The 22,095-nt window shown below is 38.6% G+C and overlaps 1 protein-coding gene across 3 annotated transcripts in view; it reads left to right on the forward strand.

The window, feature by feature from the left end:
• VGLL3 (vestigial like family member 3) overlaps positions 1 to 22,095 on the forward strand; it is a 42,634-nt gene that overhangs the window by 12,389 nt on the left and 8,150 nt on the right. For 2 of the 3 annotated variants that reach the window (XM_030330448.1, XM_030330450.1), the window contains exons 2-3: positions 1,332 to 1,617; positions 10,116 to 10,646. In XM_030330448.1, the coding sequence (XP_030186308.1) occupies positions 1,332 to 1,617; positions 10,116 to 10,646 (817 nt within the window). The remainder of the gene's footprint in view (positions 1 to 1,331; positions 1,618 to 10,115; positions 10,647 to 22,095) is intronic. The other variant, XM_030330451.1, reaches the window with a different exon arrangement.

The following is a 22,095-nucleotide window of genomic DNA, read 5'->3' on the forward strand; positions in this document are numbered from 1 at the left end:
AGTATTCTAGAATGATTTTTCTTTTCTACTCACATTTATTGTCCAGCATATATATTTTTTTCTGAAATAAAAATGGTATAACAAAGAATCAGATTTTAGAGATATACAATGATTAGGGTAATAAATTTTATAATCTTTAGCAGTGTTTTCTTATATATGATTCACAATGAAGTTGCTGCTTATAAAAATAATATGTGCTCAGTGGAAAACATTTGGAAATATTGAAAAGCAGGACTAACAAATACAAAACTTACTAACCGGAAAACAATAACATATCATGTTGGTGATTTTTTCCCCCCCACACCAAATACGCCTCCCCTGCCTTTCTACAACACGCATAAATATACCTGCATGTGTTTATTGTGCATTCAGGCTCTACCATTCTCATGCTCTGTGACCTTCAGCAAGTTACCTCAATTCTCTGTGCCTTTGTTCCTTCATCTTTAAAATATGGATAGCGGTAGTAACCATGATACAGAATTATAAAAATTAAGTGATGTAATAAATTCAAAGTTTTATAAGAGTGCCTGGCATAGTATGTATTAACTATTATTATAGCTATGATCATATGTTTTAAAAATACTTTAAAATCATCAAAAATTTCTCATTTTTATTTGAAAGCCACCCCAGTCATTGGTAGCATATTGTATTATTTTCAGTAAGCCATAATATTATCTTTTTTCCCCCCTCCATGATAATGGTGGCAAGTGGGACATCTGCAAAATATGTTCCATGAAAAATGGATCTTCACACAGACTTATGTTGTCATTTTAGTTTGATTTTTGAGAAATGAGTTTGGCACATCTGCCAAATCCTTTCATAAGATGCTACATTCCTGTTTTTATTTTAGTTTATTTCATTTATGGAAAGTTCTTTTCTTCTCCACTCCTCCCACAGGCACCCCCTCTTAGCCCCCATTCCTCTCTGTCCCAAACTATAATGTTGATGTACATTTAAAACTTTAAAATAAAAAAAAAAAAAAGGATCAGAAACTGGAAGGAATCTGTCACTTTTTAAAAGTCATTCTCCTTTTGATATATTTAGATTACCAAAAAACAAAACCAAAACCAAAAAACAAAAACATAAAACAAAACCAAAAAACCAAACCTGTCTTTTACACTGTGAAAATGTACTGTCTGATAATAAGTGACCTTTCTTTCAGGGTGGGAAGGAGAAGACTGGTTTGGGGAGGGGAAAGAATGGAGGAAAAGAGACGAAGAATCAGTTTGCAAACATGTGTTAATATTTAGATTTTTTTAAGTGAAAAGTTAAGTAGTTAATGCTTTTTTACAAACTGTCTTTGATACCGTGTTTTGTTTATTCCATCCCAGAAGAAGTTAGCGGTATACAGCAAGATGCAGGACTCTCTGGAAGTCACCCTTCCCAGCAAACAAGAGGAGGAGGAGGATGAGGAGGAGGAGGAGGAGGAGGAGGAGAAAGACCAGCCTGCCGAGATGGAGTACCTTAACTCTCGCTGTGTCCTTTTCACTTATTTCCAGGGAGACATTGGGTCAGTAGTGGATGAACACTTCTCAAGAGCTTTGGGCCAAGCCAGCACCCTCCATCCAGAATCTGCCATTTCAAAAAGCAAGATGGGGCTAACCCCACTATGGCGAGGTAAGAATTCAAAAGCAGATGCTCTCCAGGGCACTGTCTCTGTTTCGCAACTGCCTGTACCAGGTTCCAGCTGGAGACTTGCCCCTGGAGGACGGATATCCACTTGCTTTTTAATTTTTAAGGACAGCAAGGAATTTCTTTCAGACAAACAGCTGGATCAGTTTTGTCACATGTGGAATGCAGGGTCGGAAAGGATGCAGTCACACCCCTTAAATTCCTCATGGAAAGTAGTGATGCAACCAGCCTGAGTTTATAGTGGCAGGACGGAGCTGTGAAGCACCATTCCTTAAGCCCCAGTGGCCCAATTTGGATCTCTAAATAATAGGCGTGCCTGGATCAGCTTTTAGAAATTAGCTCTTGCTCATTCCACTAGGTGCTACGTGGTGACATAGCAGAAATCTGAGTCTGACCCAGGAGTACAAACTTTAAAAGCCTTCAGTGTTTTCTTGATAGTTTTCTCTGTCCTGCTTTGTTGTGGTATGAACTCTTTCAGTTTACAGTCCAGACATTATTGACTGTGTCTACATGGCTTAGGCTGTTGTTCTTGCCTTGGTCAAGGTAAAGCAGTACATGGGGCATCCTCTTCTCTATTTCCTTCTCTGTAGAGGTCACAGAGGTGTGTTTGAACTGATTACTGGCTCACGGAAGATCATTGGATGACATCTAATTGGGCAATGACAAGATTAGGGGAAAATTACACATCATTTAATGCTAGTTGTAGAGAAATGCGTTATGGATGTTTCTTTTGAACTCATCTGCTTATAAGAAGCCTCTAGTAAAATCATTCTCAAAGTGTGGTTTCCTGTACCAGGAACATGAGCATCACATGGGAGCTTGTTAGAAATGCAGGATTTTCAGGCTGCACCCGAGAATCTCAGACCTACTGAATCAGAACAAACTGTGTTTTAGCCAGCCCTCCTGGTGATTCTAATACAGGCTCAAGTTTGAAAATCCTTAATCTAGTGCTGTTAAAAACAAAGATTGCAGGCCCCTAACTCAGACCTATTAAATCAGAGTCTTCAGAGGGAGACTCTGGGAATCACATCTTAACAAGTGCCCCAAGTGATCCTATGGTGAGGAAAGGCTGGCCACCTGTGGTAGAGGGCAGGGAGGAGGGCAGGTGCTACATGGTCATTTCCTGTCAGCATCAGAGGAATGGTTCTGCTCCACTGTAGGGGAGGTCGTGGCTGGATGAAATTGCCAGGCCTGACCTATTTGCTGGCTTGCCTTCCTTCCTTCCTCCTTTCTTCCTTTTAGTACATATGAAGAACACTAAGATCGTAGTAACTGTAGAGAGGAAGGTGGAATGCACATTCAATAAATGGTAGACCGCGATAGAAATGATTCGGGAAGCATAATTGCTTTATTTGATTAGTAAATGTTACAGATTTCCCACAAAATTGAGAACTGAGTCCTTCTTGGAGGCCTAAGATGTTTGTGGAATCAACCAATATCCTGTTTGGTAGCATGTGGTAAATACTTTTAATATGTGTGGAAGGTAAAAACAGGAAAACTTCAGTAAATTGGCTGACTTTCATAAATAGTCTGTATCTCAATAATAAATCATGTCAGGATAATCTGTCATTGGAGAGTATTAAGTACAATGCCTACTTTTTTTTCTTTTTTTTTCTTTTTTTTTTAAACGTAGTGGTATACACAGCCTAGGAATAATTTAATCTGGAATATAGAAACAAGAGTCCCAAATTATAGTTAGATGTGAGTGATTAGTAAGTATTAATATCAGGATAGTTTTAAGTGAGGTATAGTATATATGCAAAAACTATAATAATCCAGTGTTTTCCCATTATCCATGTGACTAAATAGAAATCTTTGGACTGATTTCAAATTTCCATATAGAAAGGATAGAGAATGGTAATGTTTCAGCAACTATTATTACAATTTTCTTGGGATTATTTTATATTTGGTCTTCAAACCTGCCTCCTGTTTCATTCCTTGACATACACAGCAAATGTTAAAGGTACTGCTATGTAGTGGAAATATATCAGTGAACAGGAGAGCCTAAGCCTCTGTGTTCATGGAGCTTTTTAGTGAAAGAGAAAGGTACGAAGTATAGAATGAAATGCTAGGTGTGGATTTACTTAGGGTGACAATAGATGCTGTCTCTGAGACCGTTACATGTGATAAGAGTGGTCTTCATCATGTGAATATCTATGGGGAAGTTATTTGAGGCAGCGGGAACAGCCGGTACAAAAGCCCTATGGAAGGACTGAGCTTAGAGTGTCCGATGAGAAGCAATAGTGCTGCCATGAGTGGAATGAGAAGCAGAGTGACAGGCAGAGACTAGAATTTTTAGGGCTTTGTGTGTCAGTTTAGTGTATCAGGGTAGTGCAGGCAAATGCAGCCGATACTTTAATTTCCATCTCTTCCTCTCCCACTAAGACTAGGTATATCGTATCTAGTTTTCTCACCTCATTTTCCCTCAACATAATGCATTTCTACCTGGAAAATAAAGAATAAATATGAATTGAATGATTATGACTGAATTAGATGAATCAAGTTCATACCATTTATCCCAGATTAGAAAATAAAAAAGTTGTCAATGTAGAATTTATTAGCATTGAGTATGAAATTTTTGGTTATAGTTTCCTTGCGTGTAAAATAAGGGAGATGAATGAAATGATTGCTAAAATCTTGTCTCTGCAAGCTTCTGTGATTTCAAGTGTATTTTTTACTTTCCATTTGTGGTACAACTTTTCCATAGTTGTTTAGTTGTGAATTAGTCGATTTTTAATAAACGGAAATAACTTGGATGTGATTTAAAGGAGATCCACAAAAATATAAATAAAGATTTCGAAAATAATATCTTTAAGAGAGATGTAATAAATTGAGATTCCCATGTTTAGTGAAGAGAGTTACCAGTAATTTTGTGTTAATTGCCAAAGTAACACAGGTTTGGATAATGCGGTCATTGGATTCTCCTTGTTTTGGGGTTCTAGTGTGGGCCTTACAATGTCTGATGGCAACATGATCTTGGATTAGTTAGTTAACATTGCTCTGAACTCAATTTAAATTACAGTATGTGTTTATTGATATATGTTTCCTTGGGTTATTGTAAGGATTCTATGATAATGCATATGAATGATTTGTGACACACGGCTTTATGCAAGGTGCTAAACAGTGATGCCTTTTCTCTCTTCCTTAAGTAAGTTTCCACTCATTTGGCATATAGAAAACCAACCTTGGGTTTTTACCCAGAAATATTCTTTGAATTTCTGGCAAAAACACAATGTCTTGGACAAAGTAGCTACTCAACACTATTGACAATGTTGATGGCCATAGCAGTGATAGTTTATGCAGGAGCACTAGCCAACTGTACTAAATTAACGGGTCTAATTTATGGCATGAAGTTTTTACAGTGCTACACAAGTGGTATAGTGCTACGAAGGAATTTAAAACTGAGTTATGTTTGGTTGCAGAATATATTTCCACAGTAAATCTTTAGACAAGGATAGAGTGTCAGCTAATAATGGAATAATGGCCATACTTTGAGTGTGTGTCTTGATGGAGTTAGGAAAGTCCTCTTTAGGTGTTTTGCAGCTTTTAGGCGAACAATTGATAGGAAATATTTGTACTCTATTTGACACAACATCACATCGATGACCTCTTATCCCAGTATACATTCTTACTAATAGGGCTTCTCAGTTGAGAAAACCTAATGAATCTAATGGCCCTGTTATCCCCATCTAAATAGAAACACTGGCTTCAAATATGTCTGTGTATTGATCTCAGTGCCCAAGTGTTATTACAGAAAGTGTGTGTGTGTGTGTCTATGTAGGAAAGCCGAGTAGTAGTTGACGCTTAGCAAAATATGTCATTAACTTAAAAAACATGCTAAATGGTGAGAACTTGATATTTTGTTGTTGTTGTTGTTGTTGTTGTTGCAAAGTAAATACTTATTGCTAATTGATTTACATAGTGTCTGCTTAGAGCAACTCATTCCCATAGGAAAGACCTCTCAGAATGAGTACTAGCCTAAAATAACAAAAGAGGAGTATGGGAAAGAGGGTGGGTCTCTTAAGCTGGGTGAGACTAGAAAAGACAGCTGGGCTCCACCTCCAGGAGGCACTGGAGGTTATTGCTGATAGCAAGTTTCGGACAAACACCTGGAAGGAAAGAGTGGTCTGACTTCATCATCCTGCCTCCTTGAAACTCATTGTAGAGTCACAATGTCCATTTTGAGCGACTCTAGAGCAAAGTAGAGGACAATCTTTGGACATGATGGAAATGACTAATTCTTGAGTGACAGAAAACATTGGAAAATGTAGCCTTTCACCTCTGACCCAACACTTTGTTTTCATGGGAAGCAGAATAAGAGGATGGGAATTAAATTACAGCAAGGACACTTTGGGTTAAGAATTGAGTGGCATTTTTTTTTCACTGAAGTTAATAAAAAGGTAAATGTTACCTTTTAACATTAATGTTTTGAATCACTACTCTAAGAATGTGTTTTCTGGAGACTTTTAAGATGACTTAAGATAGAGGTTTTACAACATTTTACTGTCCCATTTTCCTTTTAATATAGTTTTTATTTTTTTTAAATTAAGTAGTAAAATGTTAAAGGTTGAAATTGAATGTTGAATTTTCTCAGGCTTAAGTTGTTTGCCCTTAGATTTTTTTTTTTTCAGAAATATTTACAGTTAATACAAAAGATATCCCGGCTATTATGAAATTGAAAGAACAACTTCATGTTCCATGCTAACTCTTCTGTGTCCTTAAGATATATTTCTGTATAATTCACACAGTGAGATTACTGGGTATGCCTTGGGTGGGTTGTATCAGACAGCATATCAATTTTGTCATTTTTATCATTTAGAAATAAGGGGTGTGTGTGTGTGTGTGTGTGTGTGTGTGTGTGTGATATTTTTAAATTCCAAATGCAAATTGAACCAAAGTATATTCAGATTTTTTTATGTGCCAGAATGTCAGTGTTAACATCATCCAAATACTGAGTAACATTAAGCCCAACATCACCATGGAGTGTTAACATTTGACAATTGTGAATTGCCTCTACTAACCTGAAAAGTAATATGGCATGGGAATAGTTTGTGCACAAGTTTTTCATATGTTTTTTCATCAAACAAATGTGGCTGTGATTAAGTACTCTTAGGCAAAGAGTCATGTAATGAAAAAAATTTACATACATATGAAATAAGCACATTGATTCCCAGGCATGAAACAAAGCATATCATCTGTTTCTTTGTATTAAGATTATTTTTTAACAAGATAGCAAATAGTGGTTTTGAAGTGTAGACTTGTCCATAAACATATTTTCTCTTCAATATTGTTTCATTTACTTGTAAAATGCAACATTGTCTTTGAAAAAGGTTGCATAGATCTCTGCAAACTTTATATTAATCTCAGGAGACATAGCAGGACTAGGAAAATATTAAGTTGCTTCTAATTTTATTTTTCCCTGAGGTATTTTAAAGCTTTGTTCAGCATGTTTAGAGCACGTTTTTAAAAATAAGTTTCCACTTTCATTGATAATGTGCTCACTAATTATAATACAATAATTCATAAATAGGGTAGTATTTTGGGTAAGGAATTTGTTCATTGTCCACATTTGTGCATGCATATGCAAAATGCTTAAACATCTATAAAATTGGGTCCAAATGTATATAAATGAAAGGAAATAAAAGAAAAGCACGCAGGAAAATGACATAGTTTTGATATTTTAACAGGGGATTTTCATTAGGGAACTCAGTTTCTCTGACACACACCTCTGGGTTGGATTTAACAATTTTCATAATGGGTTTGTGGCCCCACCAGGAGATGAAAGTTATGAGCAGAATGAAGGGTTTGCTACCAAAGATTGAGTCTATGACAGCAAAGTGGCAGAAAAGTGGCACCCTGAGGTGGCAAAGCTGCACTGTATAATATAAGGAGCCTCTATACACTTTTTGTATGGGTTTTAATTTTAAACATTGACAGCTAGCACTGTGGGTGTTGACAGAATATTCTACAAATGGCCATCATTTAAGGCAAATTGAATTTTCTTCTCACAGCTTACACAACTTTCTTTGTTGGTCATTAGCACCCACTCTTCATATGTCAAAGGAAGACAGTTCTGAAATAAAATATATTTGCCCCGATGCCAGCAGGTTTGACTTTAAGTGCTATTTTCTGATAGATGTGATAGTGACAAAACAAAGTCATTCAATTAAAAGTTCGCCTGGACTGTTTGAAGACTCGAAGAACAATGTGTGCTTCCGTCCTTTCCCGTTAGGAGAATATGATTATTTGTTTTATTTCCCCAAGGGCTTTGAGATCCTTGGAGATTCTGTGGGGACAGACTTGAATGCGAGATACCGAATGACTGTCTGTCCATAGAATGGATGGGGTGAATGATGATAGCCCTGCTGAAGGGCTGATGGACAGAGAAGCGACGTTTGCAATGCTAGTGGCACTGTCCTTAGGGGAGTTAGGGAAAGGAAACATTGGAACACCATGTTGATACCCTAATTATGTTCAAGTTACATATACTATGGTTGGTTCAAGTTACAGAAGCTTTCCTCTGAGGTAAGGAAATTATGTCCTGGACATTTATGAAGTGAGAACATGGCTATGTCAGAGTTGTGAATACTTTTATTTCAGAGTACTTCTCAGGATATTCTTCATTCAATGAAAAGATCTAGCCAGGCTCTTTTCTCTAGAACCCTGTATGAAAATAGTATTACACATGCATGACTAATGTGCTAGGCAACCTTATCTTCATCTATAGATAGACATCGTAGGCCACTTCACAGAATGATAGAAGTATAGAGCCAGAAGATATTTGGCATTTTCATTCAAATACCTCATATGGAAGAAAGTGAGCCACAGAGAGATCAACAGATCCATGTGAGGTCATAAAATCAGATAAGGTAATTGCTAGGTGCTAGCTCTCTGGCTGAGCTCTCTAGACTCCCTGTCTGGTGTTTGCTCTTTTACACCACACAGTACAGAGCAGGCTATGGCTGGAGGTAGGGATGTTTACAGTCACAGATCTGACTGTATCATTCCCTAGATTAAAACCCTCCAAAGCTCACTGGCACCTTCTCAGGACAGCACCCACATTCATTACGTAGCTTGCAAGGCCATACCCATCTGGGTCTTTCTTGGACCCAGTCTGACTTTTTAGTCTAATTTTTTTGCCACCTTCTACCCACAGAATTCTTGTTCCCCATATGCTATTTTGTGTGTGTGTGTGTGTGTGTGTGGGTGTGTGTGTGTTCGGGTCTGTGCAATTTTTGGCCGCCTTTTCTGTGCAATTTTAGACCTTTTTTTTGCCTAAACCACTCTTCCCTACCTTTTCACAAAGCTAGCCCTCCCCACCTTTCCAATTGATCTTTTCTTAGGCTGCTTCTGTGCCCTCTCTCTGTGCTTCCCCTTATGAGAGCCCTACCAGGTCACACATTGCATGTGTTTATTTATTTATATGTCCCCTGCTCGATTGTGATTAAGAATGATGTCTCTTTGCTCATCCCTGACCTCTCTCTATTTGGTACATAGTAGGTCATCTATAAATAAGTTAGGATGATTGATTGGAAAAATTTAACTGAAGGCAACAGTTGGGGAGGGTTTTCCCTCTTTATTTATCTCTAAGTGCTATTTTTTTATATTCCCCCCCACCCCGCCCCCAAACCCTTCCTCAAATCTATTGTCCCCGCTTGAATCTCCTCCAATCATGATTTCCACAGAATGATGACCAAATTCTAGATGTTTGTTATGGTTGCAATTGTGCCCTCTTGTGGCACAGTTATGAAGAGTGCCAGCCACTGGGGCAGGCTACCTGTCTTCAAAGCCCAGTCTCCTACTTGCTAGCTGTGAAGTCTTAGGCTTCTTCCCTGCCTCAATTTCCATATCTCTAAAATGGGGATAATAACAGTAACTCATAGGGTTGGAGTGAGGCTCCAATAAGATCATCCATGAAAAGCCCTGGACTAGGATTGGGCTTTTGGTCACTGTCATTAAATATTAGCAACTGTTATCTTCTTGAAGGAAGATGAGTGTTGGTGAGCATAATTAAGTGTGATCTTCCATTTATTACTTTCAGCCTTAAAATGTTCAGTTCGAGTGAAAATTATATTTGCATTTGTAAGAAGTTTGGTAAACATCATCATTTCCAACCACCTGAATCACACCTGTGGCATAAGCTTTCTTTACCTGCGACACATGTACCTGCAACCTCTGCTCAGACCTGGTGGCAGCGATCTGCCCAGTGGGAAATGAAGCTTTCGAATCTCACACTTGCAAACTTCAGCATAGGCTGTGACTGCATAAGCTAAGCAAACAAGGGGTGGGGGGCACTCATTCAGCACCTTGAACCGTGTGCACTGACTTGGTATGGGAGCTCAGAGGCTTACCTGGTATCAATTTACCTCTGTGTGCGGAGAAAAGAGTGCATGGTAATTAGCCTGCCTGTAAAATGTTGGACAAGTAGAGGCAAGTCTATCCTAGAACTGAATCTTATGTAAATAATTTTTCTGTCTTCTCAGACAGCTCAGCTCTCTCAAGCCAGCGGAATAGTTTCCCGACTTCCTTTTGGACCAGCTCTTACCAGCCCCCACCTGCACCCTGCTTGGGGGGTGTTCATCCTGACTTCCAGGTCACTGCACCCCCTGGCACCTTTACTGCGGCCGACCCCAGCCCCTGGCCAGGACACGGCCTGCATCAGACTGGCCCAGCCCCTCCCCCGCCCGCATCCGAGTCCTGGCACTATCCTTTGGCATCTCAGGTGAGCCCATCCTACAGCCACATGCATGATGTGTACATGCGGCACCACCACCCCCACGCCCACATGCACCACCGCCACCACCACCACCACCACCACCACCCTTCTGCTGGCTCTGCCCTGGATCCGTCCTATGGGCCCCTGCTGATGCCATCAGTGCGTGCAGCCAGGATTCCTGCTCCCCAGTGTGACATCACAAAGACAGACCCGACTACAGTCACCACTGCTACCTCAGCGTGGGCCGGAGCCTTTCATGGAACCATGGACTTAGTGCCAAGTGTGGGGTTTGAAACAGGTGAGCTGGAGAATCTCTTCCTGTCTAAAAAAAAGAAGGGAAAGCAAGGAAACAAGTATAAAAATATGGAGGATATTTTGTGAATGCTGTGCAGTATTTTTCTCTTCTGTATAATGTTAAGCTTTGCCGATATGTTTATGGAGCTAACTACTTTGCAGTAATCTCTCCACTCCTGCAGGAACCAGTATGACTGGCCTGAGAGAGGTCTCCGAACTTTTCTCCCATTTCTTAAACTAGTGATCTTCCTTTGAACTGGAATCTCTCATACCCTATGTTTACAAAGAGTTGAGCACATTCTGTAAGTCTCCCCTGTCTCTGTGCTCCATACCATGTGGAATGCCTAATAGAATTCAGAGAGAGTGTGCTTTGGTGACTTTTCCTTCTGTCCTTTTTGTCAGGCCTTATGATTTGTAGAACAAACTGCCTTCTGGATTATAACCCATGGAATATAATCATGGTCTTTTGAAAAGAGTTAGGGAACATATTTTAAAGGAATGGATTTCCCTTCCTTCCTTTGCCTTCTCCTCTTCCTCCTCCCTCTCTTTCTCTCTCTCTGTTTTAAATAACACGGGACTTAAAAGACTGCTATAAAGTTTATATTCAATAGATTTCAATAAAATTGCTAAGGAACATTTAGCTCCTCTCTGGAATTCACTAGTTCTTAAGGAAGTGTGTGAAGTTTGGTCTTAGTTTTTAGACCAGATGACTCATATTAATAGTATTAATAGTTCTGAGTTCACAAAAATCACAGGTATCAGAGGCTAAAAATACAAACCAAGTCATTGATTGCATCCCCAGAGTTTACATCCCAAAGTCACCCACCTCCACCTCCAGTGCCAGGTGCTTGTCCTAGACTGTCCAGACATTTATTTTTTTTATTTTTTATTTTTTTTATTTTTTTTTTCAACGTTTATTTATTTTTGGGACAGAGAGAGACAGAGCATGAACGGGGGAGGGGCAGAGAGAGAGGGAGACACAGAATCCGAAACAGGCTCCAGGCTCTGAGCCGTCAGCCCAGAGCCTGACGCGGGGCTCGAACTCACGGACCGCGAGATCGTGACCTGGCTGAAGTCGGACGCTTAACCGACTGCGCCACCCAGGCGCCCCGACTGTCCAGACATTTAAAGGAACTCACTCTTTTCTTAGTTTTTCTAGTTTTTCTTCTTATTCTTAGTGTGCAAGATCTTTCACCTGAATGCTGGTTCCCAGCAGAGAAGTCCCCAGAGTAATAAATGCTTACCGTCAAGTTGCATTCACTCTGACATAAGTGAACATTTTTATCTTGGTTAAGTGGTTCTCTCTGGTGAGCTTTCAAGTGTTGGTCATTGCTTAAACACACCCAGTTCAGCTTCCTATTAAGTCCCTGGGTTCAAGCTGCTTTTCTTTTCTTTTTTTTATTGTAGAGAAAGAGAGAGTGTGTGCAAGTGGGGAAGGGGGCAGAGGGAGAGAGAAAGAATCTTTTTTTGTTTAATTTTTTTAATGTTTATTTACTTTTGAAGAGACAAATGAGCATGAGCGGGGGAGGGGCAGAGAGAGAGGGAGACACAGAATCGGAAGCAGGCTCCAGGCTCCGTGCTGGGCTGTCAGTACAGAGTCTGGTGCAGGGCTCAAACTCACCAGTGGTAAGATCATAACCTGAGCCAAAGTGGGATGCTTAACCTACTGAGCCACCCAGGCACCCTGAGAGAGACAGGGAGAGAGGGAGACGGAGAGAGAGAGAGAGAGAGAGAGAGAGAGAGAGAGAATGAGAATCTTAAGTAGGCCCTGCGCTGAGCATGGAGCCCCATGCAGAGCTCAATCTGATCCCACAACCCTGGGATCATGACCTGAACTGAAACCAAGAGTCAGACAGTCAACCACCTGAGCCACCCAGGGACCCCTCAAGTTGCTTTTCTAAAAAAGTATCAGGAGACTTGATTCTCTCTCTCTAGGAGAAGAGAATATGGTGGGGCTAATCACCACATACTTTCTTTCTTTGCCACATACTAACAGAATGAAGGCAGCTCTTAAGTGACTTGATGCATGGGGCCAGGTCTGATTAGAGTGCCAGTCTGGTAACTGCCATCACGGTCAGCCAGTCTGTGGAGGCTCTTCTCTATCTCATTTATGGGATACTGTGTGGCCAAAGCTAACAGTGCTCTTCAAAGGCATAGAATCTTAGTAAGTCTGGGCTGCTGTAACAGAATACCATATACTGGGTGGCTCAAACAGCAAACATTTACTTCTCATAGTTCTGAAGGCTGATAAGTCTGAGATCAAGGTGTCAACTCATTCAGTGTCTGGTGAGGGCCTGTATCCTGGTTCATAGACACTATCTTCTCAGTGTGTCCTCACACGGTAGAAGAGACAAGGGAATTCTCTGAGATCTCATTTATAAGGACACTAATCCCATTAAAGAAGGCTCTGCCTTCATGACATAATCACTTCCCTAAAAATGTCCGCCTCCTCATACCATCACTTGGGGGTTAGGATGTGACATACGAACTTTGGGAGGGTCACAAACATTCAGGCTATATACCATCCTCTCTGTGAATTCCATAACATAAAGGGGAAAATGGACGTGATTGCCTGTTGCTCTGTTTCTAATTCTCTGTCACCTGTTACCTACTTTTGCTTATTTTTGGTATGAGCTTTATTCACCTACTCATTGTTCAGAATTTTGACTTGAAACAGTCTCCTTGGGATGAAAAGTCATGCTATCTTTTGGAAGTGAAGGAGAGAGTATTTTTATTTTTTTCTGAAAAACCTACAGCAGACCCATTTGGGTATAATATATAATAGTTCTTAGTACTTACTGGGTTGTGAATTAACATTTATTGAATACCTACTTTATAAGGTCTTGTCAGAGGCACTTTATTTGTGTTGTTGCTTTTAATTCTTAAACTAAATCGTAGTTGGTAGTTCCCATATTCATTAATAATGAGGAAACAAGGCTTAGTTTTCCTATTTGAAAACTGCTTTTTAAGTCTAAAATGTTCAACCTAGATTTAAACTAAAACCTTCCCCAAATCTAAGGAGTTGCTGCAGTAGCATCTCTGTAAATATAGGTAAATTAGATTATTAAGTAAGACTGTTAAGTCAGACTGTTAATAGTTACTAATGAGAAATGAAGATTTACCTATTGGAAGTACATGGTGCTATTCTTTTCAGTGTGGTTTAGGATAATGCTCATGATTCATATCTGTCCCATAGTTTTGAAAACAAAGGCAAAGGAATAAAGCCGATAAAGATCACATCATTGATATAATTATTGACAAATTGGAGATCCTCAATTAGGTTTATTTCCACAATTGGACTTCTAGTATCCTCACCAAAGTTTAGATTCTGGGAGGTAGAATCCTAGGAAAAGTAGACTTCAGAGAATTTTCCCTTAGACCTACCTCTTCATTGTCACATAGTTTTAAGCCTCATTACTCTTTTGAAAAGAGACTGGTAGCTGCTCGGATTTGCTTTGAAAAGCATAGTCTGTGGCATGAAGCTGGATGATTGCCCTGCAAAGGACAGTGGCAGGAAGGGCACGCACCTGTCTGCATGGATGTTGGCCCAGAAAATGAGACGGTGGGAGGGGCTGAGCTATGTGTACTCACTGTATTCTCCTAACTCAGGAGTCATATCAAATATCACATCTGTCTTCCTTTGGGAAGAGTTATAGAAGAGTGTTTTAGGTCAGTTTCCCCGAGAAACAGACTGTAAGATGCAGATTTGATTGGAGACAATTTGTGTGGTAGTGTTCTCAGGAATGCATCTCTGTGCAATGAGCGAGTTGGGCAAGAGAAATCTCACTGTGATTAAATTCAGCGAGACTTAGTGGATTGTGTAAGGAGCTCTGGAGTTGGGGTGATACTTTTTAATTGCACTACCTTAAGTTGAAGTGAATGGGCTTTTATACAACTACATTGACCAGTTATTGGATGTGTTTGTCTCTGAAAAGGGGACATGACTTTAAGCAAGGTGGCTTTGTACTACTGAAGGCAGTTCCCCAGTCTCAACATGGAATGGGGAGGGATCTGATGGCCCACAACAGTATCCAGTGCAGGGGGACAAGTACAGGAGGTAGCTACCTTTCCACTTTTCTAACACTTAAAAAGAACAAATGTTTCCATGTGATAGGTCCAAGCTAAGAAGATAAGACAATTGAAAAGAATGCAAAGTGGGTCCCTCTAAAGTTGATTGGACCAGGTAGCCCAAAGGAGTGGCTTAGCTCAGAACTCAGCATCAATGCTGGGTGGCTACTAAGAAGTTGGGGGAAGAACTTGTATTCAGGTGAGACAGGTATGAAACTTCTTGAAATGCTGGTACCCAGGCCACCAAAATGGAGGTCATTTTTACATTCTGTTAGGAGGGAAATAAATTAATACCACTATTTTGAGAGCAATTTGGTGAAGGACATGACATTTTCATCAGGGGAAAGGTTTGATAATTTCAGGTGCATTTTTATTTTGCAGCCATTTAAAGAAATTAAGGAAATCTGGAATGTTGAAAATGACATAATGTTTAGAGACAAATATTAGAGTATCATGTATGGTATAATCCAAGAGTCTGCAAAAGTTTTCTATAGAAGGCCTGATACAAATATTCAATGCTTTGCAGGGTCATACTATGTCTGTTACTACTCAACTCTGACTTGATAGTGTAGAAGCAGCCACAGACTTACTTAGATAAAGGAAGATGGCTGTGTCCCAATAAAACTTCATTGATGGGCACTGAAATTTGAATTTTATGTGTCATGAAATGCTTTTCATGTATGATGAAATGCTACTCTTCTTTTTTTTAATTCCCTTCTTTCTCCAAAATGTAAACGTATAAATCCCATTTTCCATTCTTAGCTCATGGGCTACATAGGTAACACACAGTGAGACTGATTTGGCCCATGGGCTATAGTTTGCTGACCTCTAGTATAGTTCCATGTGTATAGTTTTTATCCGTCTGCACCCACACGTATGCATATGTGTACCTCCATTCCCTAAATAAAAATTATCTGGAAGTATATATCACAACTTTTAATGGTCATTGGTCCTGGTAATTAGTGTGTGGCCTGAGCTTTGAAGCCAGACTGCCTGGTTTTATAAGCAGAGCTCCATCACTTAATTAGCTACAGGACTTTATGCAAAGTACTGAACCTCCTTGGTGCCTCAACTTATCTTTAAAAATTGCTTCATTGGGCTGTTTTGAGGATTGAATGAATTAATGAACTAAAACATTTACAAATGTGCTCTGATAATAGGTACTATATACATTTTAGCTATACAAGAGAAGGTGATCAGAGACTCACATTTTGTAGCTTTAAAAAAAATTATTGATGGGGTGCCTGGCTGGCTCAGCCAGTGGAGCATGTGACTCTTGGTCTCAGGGTTGAGTTTGAGCCCCATTTGGGTGTAGAGACTACTTAAAAAGTAAAATATTAAAAAAAAAACATATTGAGCTGTATTTCACATATCATACACTTTACCATTTGAAAGTACAATTTAATGGTTTTAGTATGTTCATGATGTTGTGAAGCCATCCCCAGTATCTAAATCCAGAACATTTCCATCACCTCAACAAAAAATCTGTATATCTCAGGGATATAAAATATATCCCCAACATACATCCTTTCTTCCCCTTATGCCTGGGCAACTACTAATCTACTTTCTGCCTCCATGGATTTTTCTAGTTTGGACATTTCATATAAATGGAATCATATGGTATGTGGCCTTTTGTGTCTGCCTTTTTTCACTTAACCTGTGTTTTCTAGATTCATTTGTGTAGCACAAATCAGAAGTTCATTTCCTTTTTAGGAGTAGATGTTATTCCATTGTATAGATATAGCACATTTGGTTTATTCTTCGCTCGTTGGTTTGTTTCTACTTTTTGAATAATATGACTCATGCTGCTACGAACACTCACATACCAGTTTTTGTGTGAACGGATAGTCTCAGTTCTCTTAGGTATGTACCGAGGGGTGAAATTATGGGGTTGAGAGAACTTCACTTTTTATTTTACATACTTCTGTATTTCTTGGTTTTATCTTATTGTGATACAACATGTTATTTGGTATGTACATATAAATAAAAGGATATATCTCTATGCTCAGATGGATATATAACCATGCTCAGATTGTTTTATGATGATATTAAGTAAATTCTGTTCTAGTATTCACCTTCCAGTAGCCAGAACCATACAATTCATTTCACTGAAGTGGTGTCATTCGCATTTCCTGTTATTGCCAATAATTGACTTAATGTAAAATATACAGTGTAAGACATTCCAGCCAATTTGAATTAATTTTTCAAGTAAAGTTTTGCTCATGAGGCCTTTTTACTGAAATACAAAGTTGACTTTATTTATACGTTCCACTTCATCCACTAGATTTAAATTTACCAAAAGGAGCAAGTGTCATGTTTGTGGTATGACTTCTTCTCTATAAACACAAGCTGCTCATGGCTTGAGATTGTTTTCATCTGCAGATCCACAGATTTATTTTTCTTAGGATCCCTCATGTTATTTTAGCTACAATTTTGTTACAAATTTATTTTTTTACTTTGAGGAATGCCATAATAACTCAATATAAAATATACATAAACAGCGTTTTGCTAAAATACATTTAAGTAGCCTAACAAAATAAAACAACAATTCTGTGCTGTAACACAGATTTGGGAAATCTGGCTCTAAAAGTGAATTAATATGTGTTGATGTGTCTTCTGGCTTCTTAAAAAATGTGTCATGTAAAGCATTAGCCATACATTTGCGCAAGTAATAGATGTGATGAGGAGATCATGATACGATTCTGCCCCAAACTATGATTATAGCCAGATATTTAACAGTATCTGGTTTATCTCTCACTAATGAGCATATCTTCAGATATCAAGTGAAATCAAGATTATGTATTATAGGATGGGACATTGGCTCTTGCAAGACAGAAAAACAAACTACAAAGGCTACTAATTCTAAAAACAAGTTTCTGGTTACAGGCTGTGATATTTTCCATAAGCACAAGAAGCTATATTTCTAGTATTCTCTCAGATGTTAGAGAAACTGAATTATTTCTGAAAATACTTTAATAATAATGGCTTTGATAAACCTGTAAGGAAAGTGACTCTGTCAAGGACTCTGGAAAAAATTCTTTGAGAACTTAAATTTTAATAACAGATAGGGAGCAATGGGTACCAATGGGAAAGTTAGGAATATACAAATGTCCTTTTTATCTATTTTTTTTCTTTCCATGGACACTTGGTGTCTGATAATATTATAAAAGAATCAGCATATTCTTTTATTTTTTTCATTGTATAAGTTCTGTGTACTACAGTTTTTTTAAAAATTAGGTTTAATTTGAATCTTCTAATCTGAATATTTTGTGAAAGGACCTCATTCACAAATGGCAAAAATTATATCTTAAAGCAATTTAAGTTATTATTACTCAAGATTGTTATACAGTGATCCCTTTGAAATAGACTAGTCAAATGACTGGTTGTTAAGACAATGATGGTCAGTCTTGTTCAATACTGTGTGGATGCTTTACATTGAAATCCATTAGTAGAAGCCTACATATCTTTGTTTTATCAAATACAGGAAATAAAAGGCAAGATGAAAAGTAGCTAGAGAACTAGAGCAGCAAATGGAGAGGCAGTTTATCTCCATGAAAGAGAGATGGACATCAAGTTACCACTTGCTTTGCCGTTCAACCTGTAAGTTTGCCACCTCTCTAGATCCCATCTCAAGACCTGTGCTTTCTTGTAAGTGGCCTGGTGCTGAGAAACCTGGGCAAATAAGATTGTGATTGCATGAAAGTCCTCAAAATAACCATGCTAAACTATTTTAACATCCCCTTGTAAAATGTTGCCAAATTTTGAATTTCACTGGGGATATCAAAGGGTTAACATCGTGGAGCTTTATATCCATTGCCCTTTTGGAAATTATTTATCTAAAAATAGACAATTAAAAAAAAAGACTATAGGAAACCAGTAGTTATCAACTCTGTGCATTTGGATATTTACTTGATGTCATAATTGTCCAATTCCAGGCTTTACAATAAGACAGAAATGTGGTAAGCTTGGGCAGAAATCAACAGGAAGCTTCAGTAATAATTGACAGGATAGTATGATTTATATAAAATATTAAATCACTAAAGTAATTTTTATTCTAGAGAAGAGGGGGCATCAAAGTAACATATATGGTGGTGCTCAACTAAAAACAATTTCCTTCTTTTCCTCTTCATGTCTTCTCATGGAGCATATATATGCTAAATTCTGAAAGCTATGGGGTTAGTGATTCATTGCAGCCTTTCCTGACATTATTAGTAATTTTTATAAGTGATGAAGAAATTAGGAAATTTGCTTTAATGGTGTTTTATTCTTTAAATATTTTTTTTTAATTTTTTTTTTCAACGTTTATTTATTTTTGCGACAGAGAGAGACAGAGCATGAACGGGGGAGGGGCAGAGAGAGAGGGAGACACAGAATCCAAAGCAGGCTCCAGACTCTGAGCTGTCAGCACAGAGACCAACGCAGGGCTCGAACTCACAGACCGTGAGATCATGACCTGAGCTGAAGTCAGACGCTCAACCAACTGAGCCACCCAGGCACCCCAACTATAATGGTGTTTTTTTTTTTTAATTTTTTTTCAACGTTTATTTATTTTTGGGACAGAGAGAGACACAGCATGAACGGGGGAGGGGCAGAGAGAGAGGGAGACACAGAATCAGAAACAGGCTCCAGGCTCTGAGCCATCAGCCCAGAGCCTGACGCGGGGCTCAAACTCACGGACCGCGAGATCGTGACCTGGCTGAAGTCGGTCGCTTAACCGACTGCACCACCCAGGCGCCCCAATGGTGTTTTAAAATAGAATAGGCACAGAACCTTACTTCTAATCATATGATTTCAGCAGGTAGACATATTAAATGGAATATTATATAGAAGCCAGCCCATAGGATTATGTGATTTGTCATTGGCAATTGTGCTATTCAATAAAGATTTATAGATTTCTGGATACTTATCTTGAAGGCATTATCTCAATTAGGATAGTTAAGATGTCACAAAGCAATAGTTGCTGATTAAAAAAAATATGTGGGGATGTTTTTTGAACTAATACTTTTCTCTGGACTTTTAAAAGTTTATTATGATTTGGTAATAATAAAGACTCTAGTACTTAACAACCAACTGCTTAACGCTTTCTGCAAACTTTTTTCTTTGGCATAAGTCATAATCCTATTTTCCACTGAGAGAAAAAAAAAAAAAACCATCAAAGGTATGTTAAAATATTTACGCACTCTTGAATGGTGTTAGTTGTATAGGGCACATGTCCAGAATGACAATTTCGTGACCAGAAGGGTAATGGAAACCATCTTTGAGATGCATGCAAAATGCCAGGAGATCCTAGCCAGAGAGTGAGATCTGCATGAAAAGTAACTGGATGGTGAATCAGAGGGAGAAATGCATTCCAGAACACTGCTGTCAGTTTCAAGTATGCATGGCTGGATTCTGTAGAGCCTTAATGAATTTCCCCTGCTCTCCCAGAGCCATGTAGATCTTGCCCATGCTGTCTTCTGGGCCTTCATCCATAGAATGGTTCCATAATGTCACAATGCCCGAAGCATGGGGATTTTGTCTCATGGATCTTCCTCCTACTTTACAGAACAAGTGCAGGAGCCTTCTGAGAAGATTCCAAATGTTTCAGGATCATTTACATAATAATACAAATAATGGTGTGTGTGTGTGTGTGTGTGTGTGTGTGTGTGAAAGAGAGTCAAGGGTAGATGAGAGATACTGATCTTATTAATAATTTACTTGCACCCCTAATCACTTAGGGGATCATAACAATAATGGTCAGTACAGAGAACGAGAACTTTAATCTTCACAGAGATGTAGAGATGTGTATGAGAAAAGCAGAGGACCAAAAAAGAAATTCCAAGACACATGTCACCACTTAGCTGTATTATGTTGAACAAGTTTCATAACCTGTATGTTCCTCCTCTCCCTTAGATTGAAAATGGAGATAATACTTCCTACTGTGCTGTCCCTGGGAGATTCCAATGAACTATTGCACATGGTTGTGTTTTCTAGTTGGTACACTTGAGGGAGAACTAAAGCTCTCATTATTCTTATTAAATACATACATGCGTGTAAAACAGAAAAAGAAAATCACACTGGAGATGTGAGACATCATGAATAATTGAGATGCAAGCCTTGAATGCTTCTGTCACTTCCTGACTTTATCTGCCTTAATTTGTTTCTGTTCTTGAAGAATAGCTGTGGTATTTGCTGGAGCTAAATTTCCTAATACTGTTGTTCGCTGCTATTTGCCATATGATGAAAACTGGGTGCTTTTGTATTGGTTGGGCAGATAATTGGAGAGATGTGATAAAGAATCAAGAAGAGGGGCACCTGGGTGGCTCAGTCGTTTAAGTGTCCAACTTCAGCTCAGGTCCTGATCTCACGGTTTGTGAGTTCGAGCCCCGCATCCGGCTCTGTGCTGATGGCTCAGAGCCTGGAGCCTGCTTCGGAATCTGTGTCTCCTTCTCTCTCTGGCCCTCCCCCAACTTGTGCTCTGTCTCTCTCTGTCTCTCAAAAATAAATAAATGTAAAAAATAAAAATAAATTTAAAAAAAGAATCAAGAAGAAAGAATTTGAAAATCTCCAAGACAGTTTTAAACATAGTTTGTTTTTTTTTTCTTTTTTCTGTTTAAAACACTCTGCCATGTAGGATGAGAAGACACCAAAAAATAGATCCTATCCCTTTGGGTTTAACTACTGTTGAGATATTTATCCTCATCACTCATATAGATGAAAAGGAAATTTTATGTGTAGAATGAGACAGACCAAGTATAATTAGACTCACCAAAACTCCATTAATACATGCTAATCTTTAAAAGCTGTGTGCTAAAAATTGATTCATTTTCCATTCCAGTATTAATTTTGTCAGCAAGTTTCTATGTATTGCTGTATAAATTGGGTAGCATCTCTTGCTTTCTGAAATATTTTCCTAAAAACTGAAAGCAAAATTAGGCAATGACATCATTTTTTGACTGTTGTCTTAAAGGAGCCTTCATCAACTAGCTATAATTAGGAGTTGGATACTTTTTCAATCTACACCATATCTTCCCTTGGGAAACTTAGGTGCTCATCTGACAGGGGAGCTATAGAGGTTGAAAAAACTCCCAGGATAATCTAGTGTGACTCTGAATGGAGAAGATGGAGAATCACTCAAAGCATTAAAAGTTCTGTTTCAGGGTCAGTGTATTTGTATTGTGAGTTATCTTTTCACTAATGCTTTACTGTTTCTCATATCACATATAGGGGTACATATAAAAGAAACAGCTCGAATGAAGAAATCTGTTTCAGAACTTGTTCTCAGAGTTTCACATCAGTTTTCAAATAGGCTGCAAAGACTGTATACAAAAATTCTATATGGCCTATGGAATTTACAGATTCTTTTTATTCCCTTCCAGGCTGTCTAACTCTTTTCTTATTGTTCT

The sequence above is a fragment of the Lynx canadensis genome, chromosome C2, assembly GCF_007474595.2.
Source record: "Lynx canadensis isolate LIC74 chromosome C2, mLynCan4.pri.v2, whole genome shotgun sequence".
NCBI lineage: Eukaryota > Metazoa > Chordata > Mammalia > Carnivora > Felidae > Lynx > Lynx canadensis.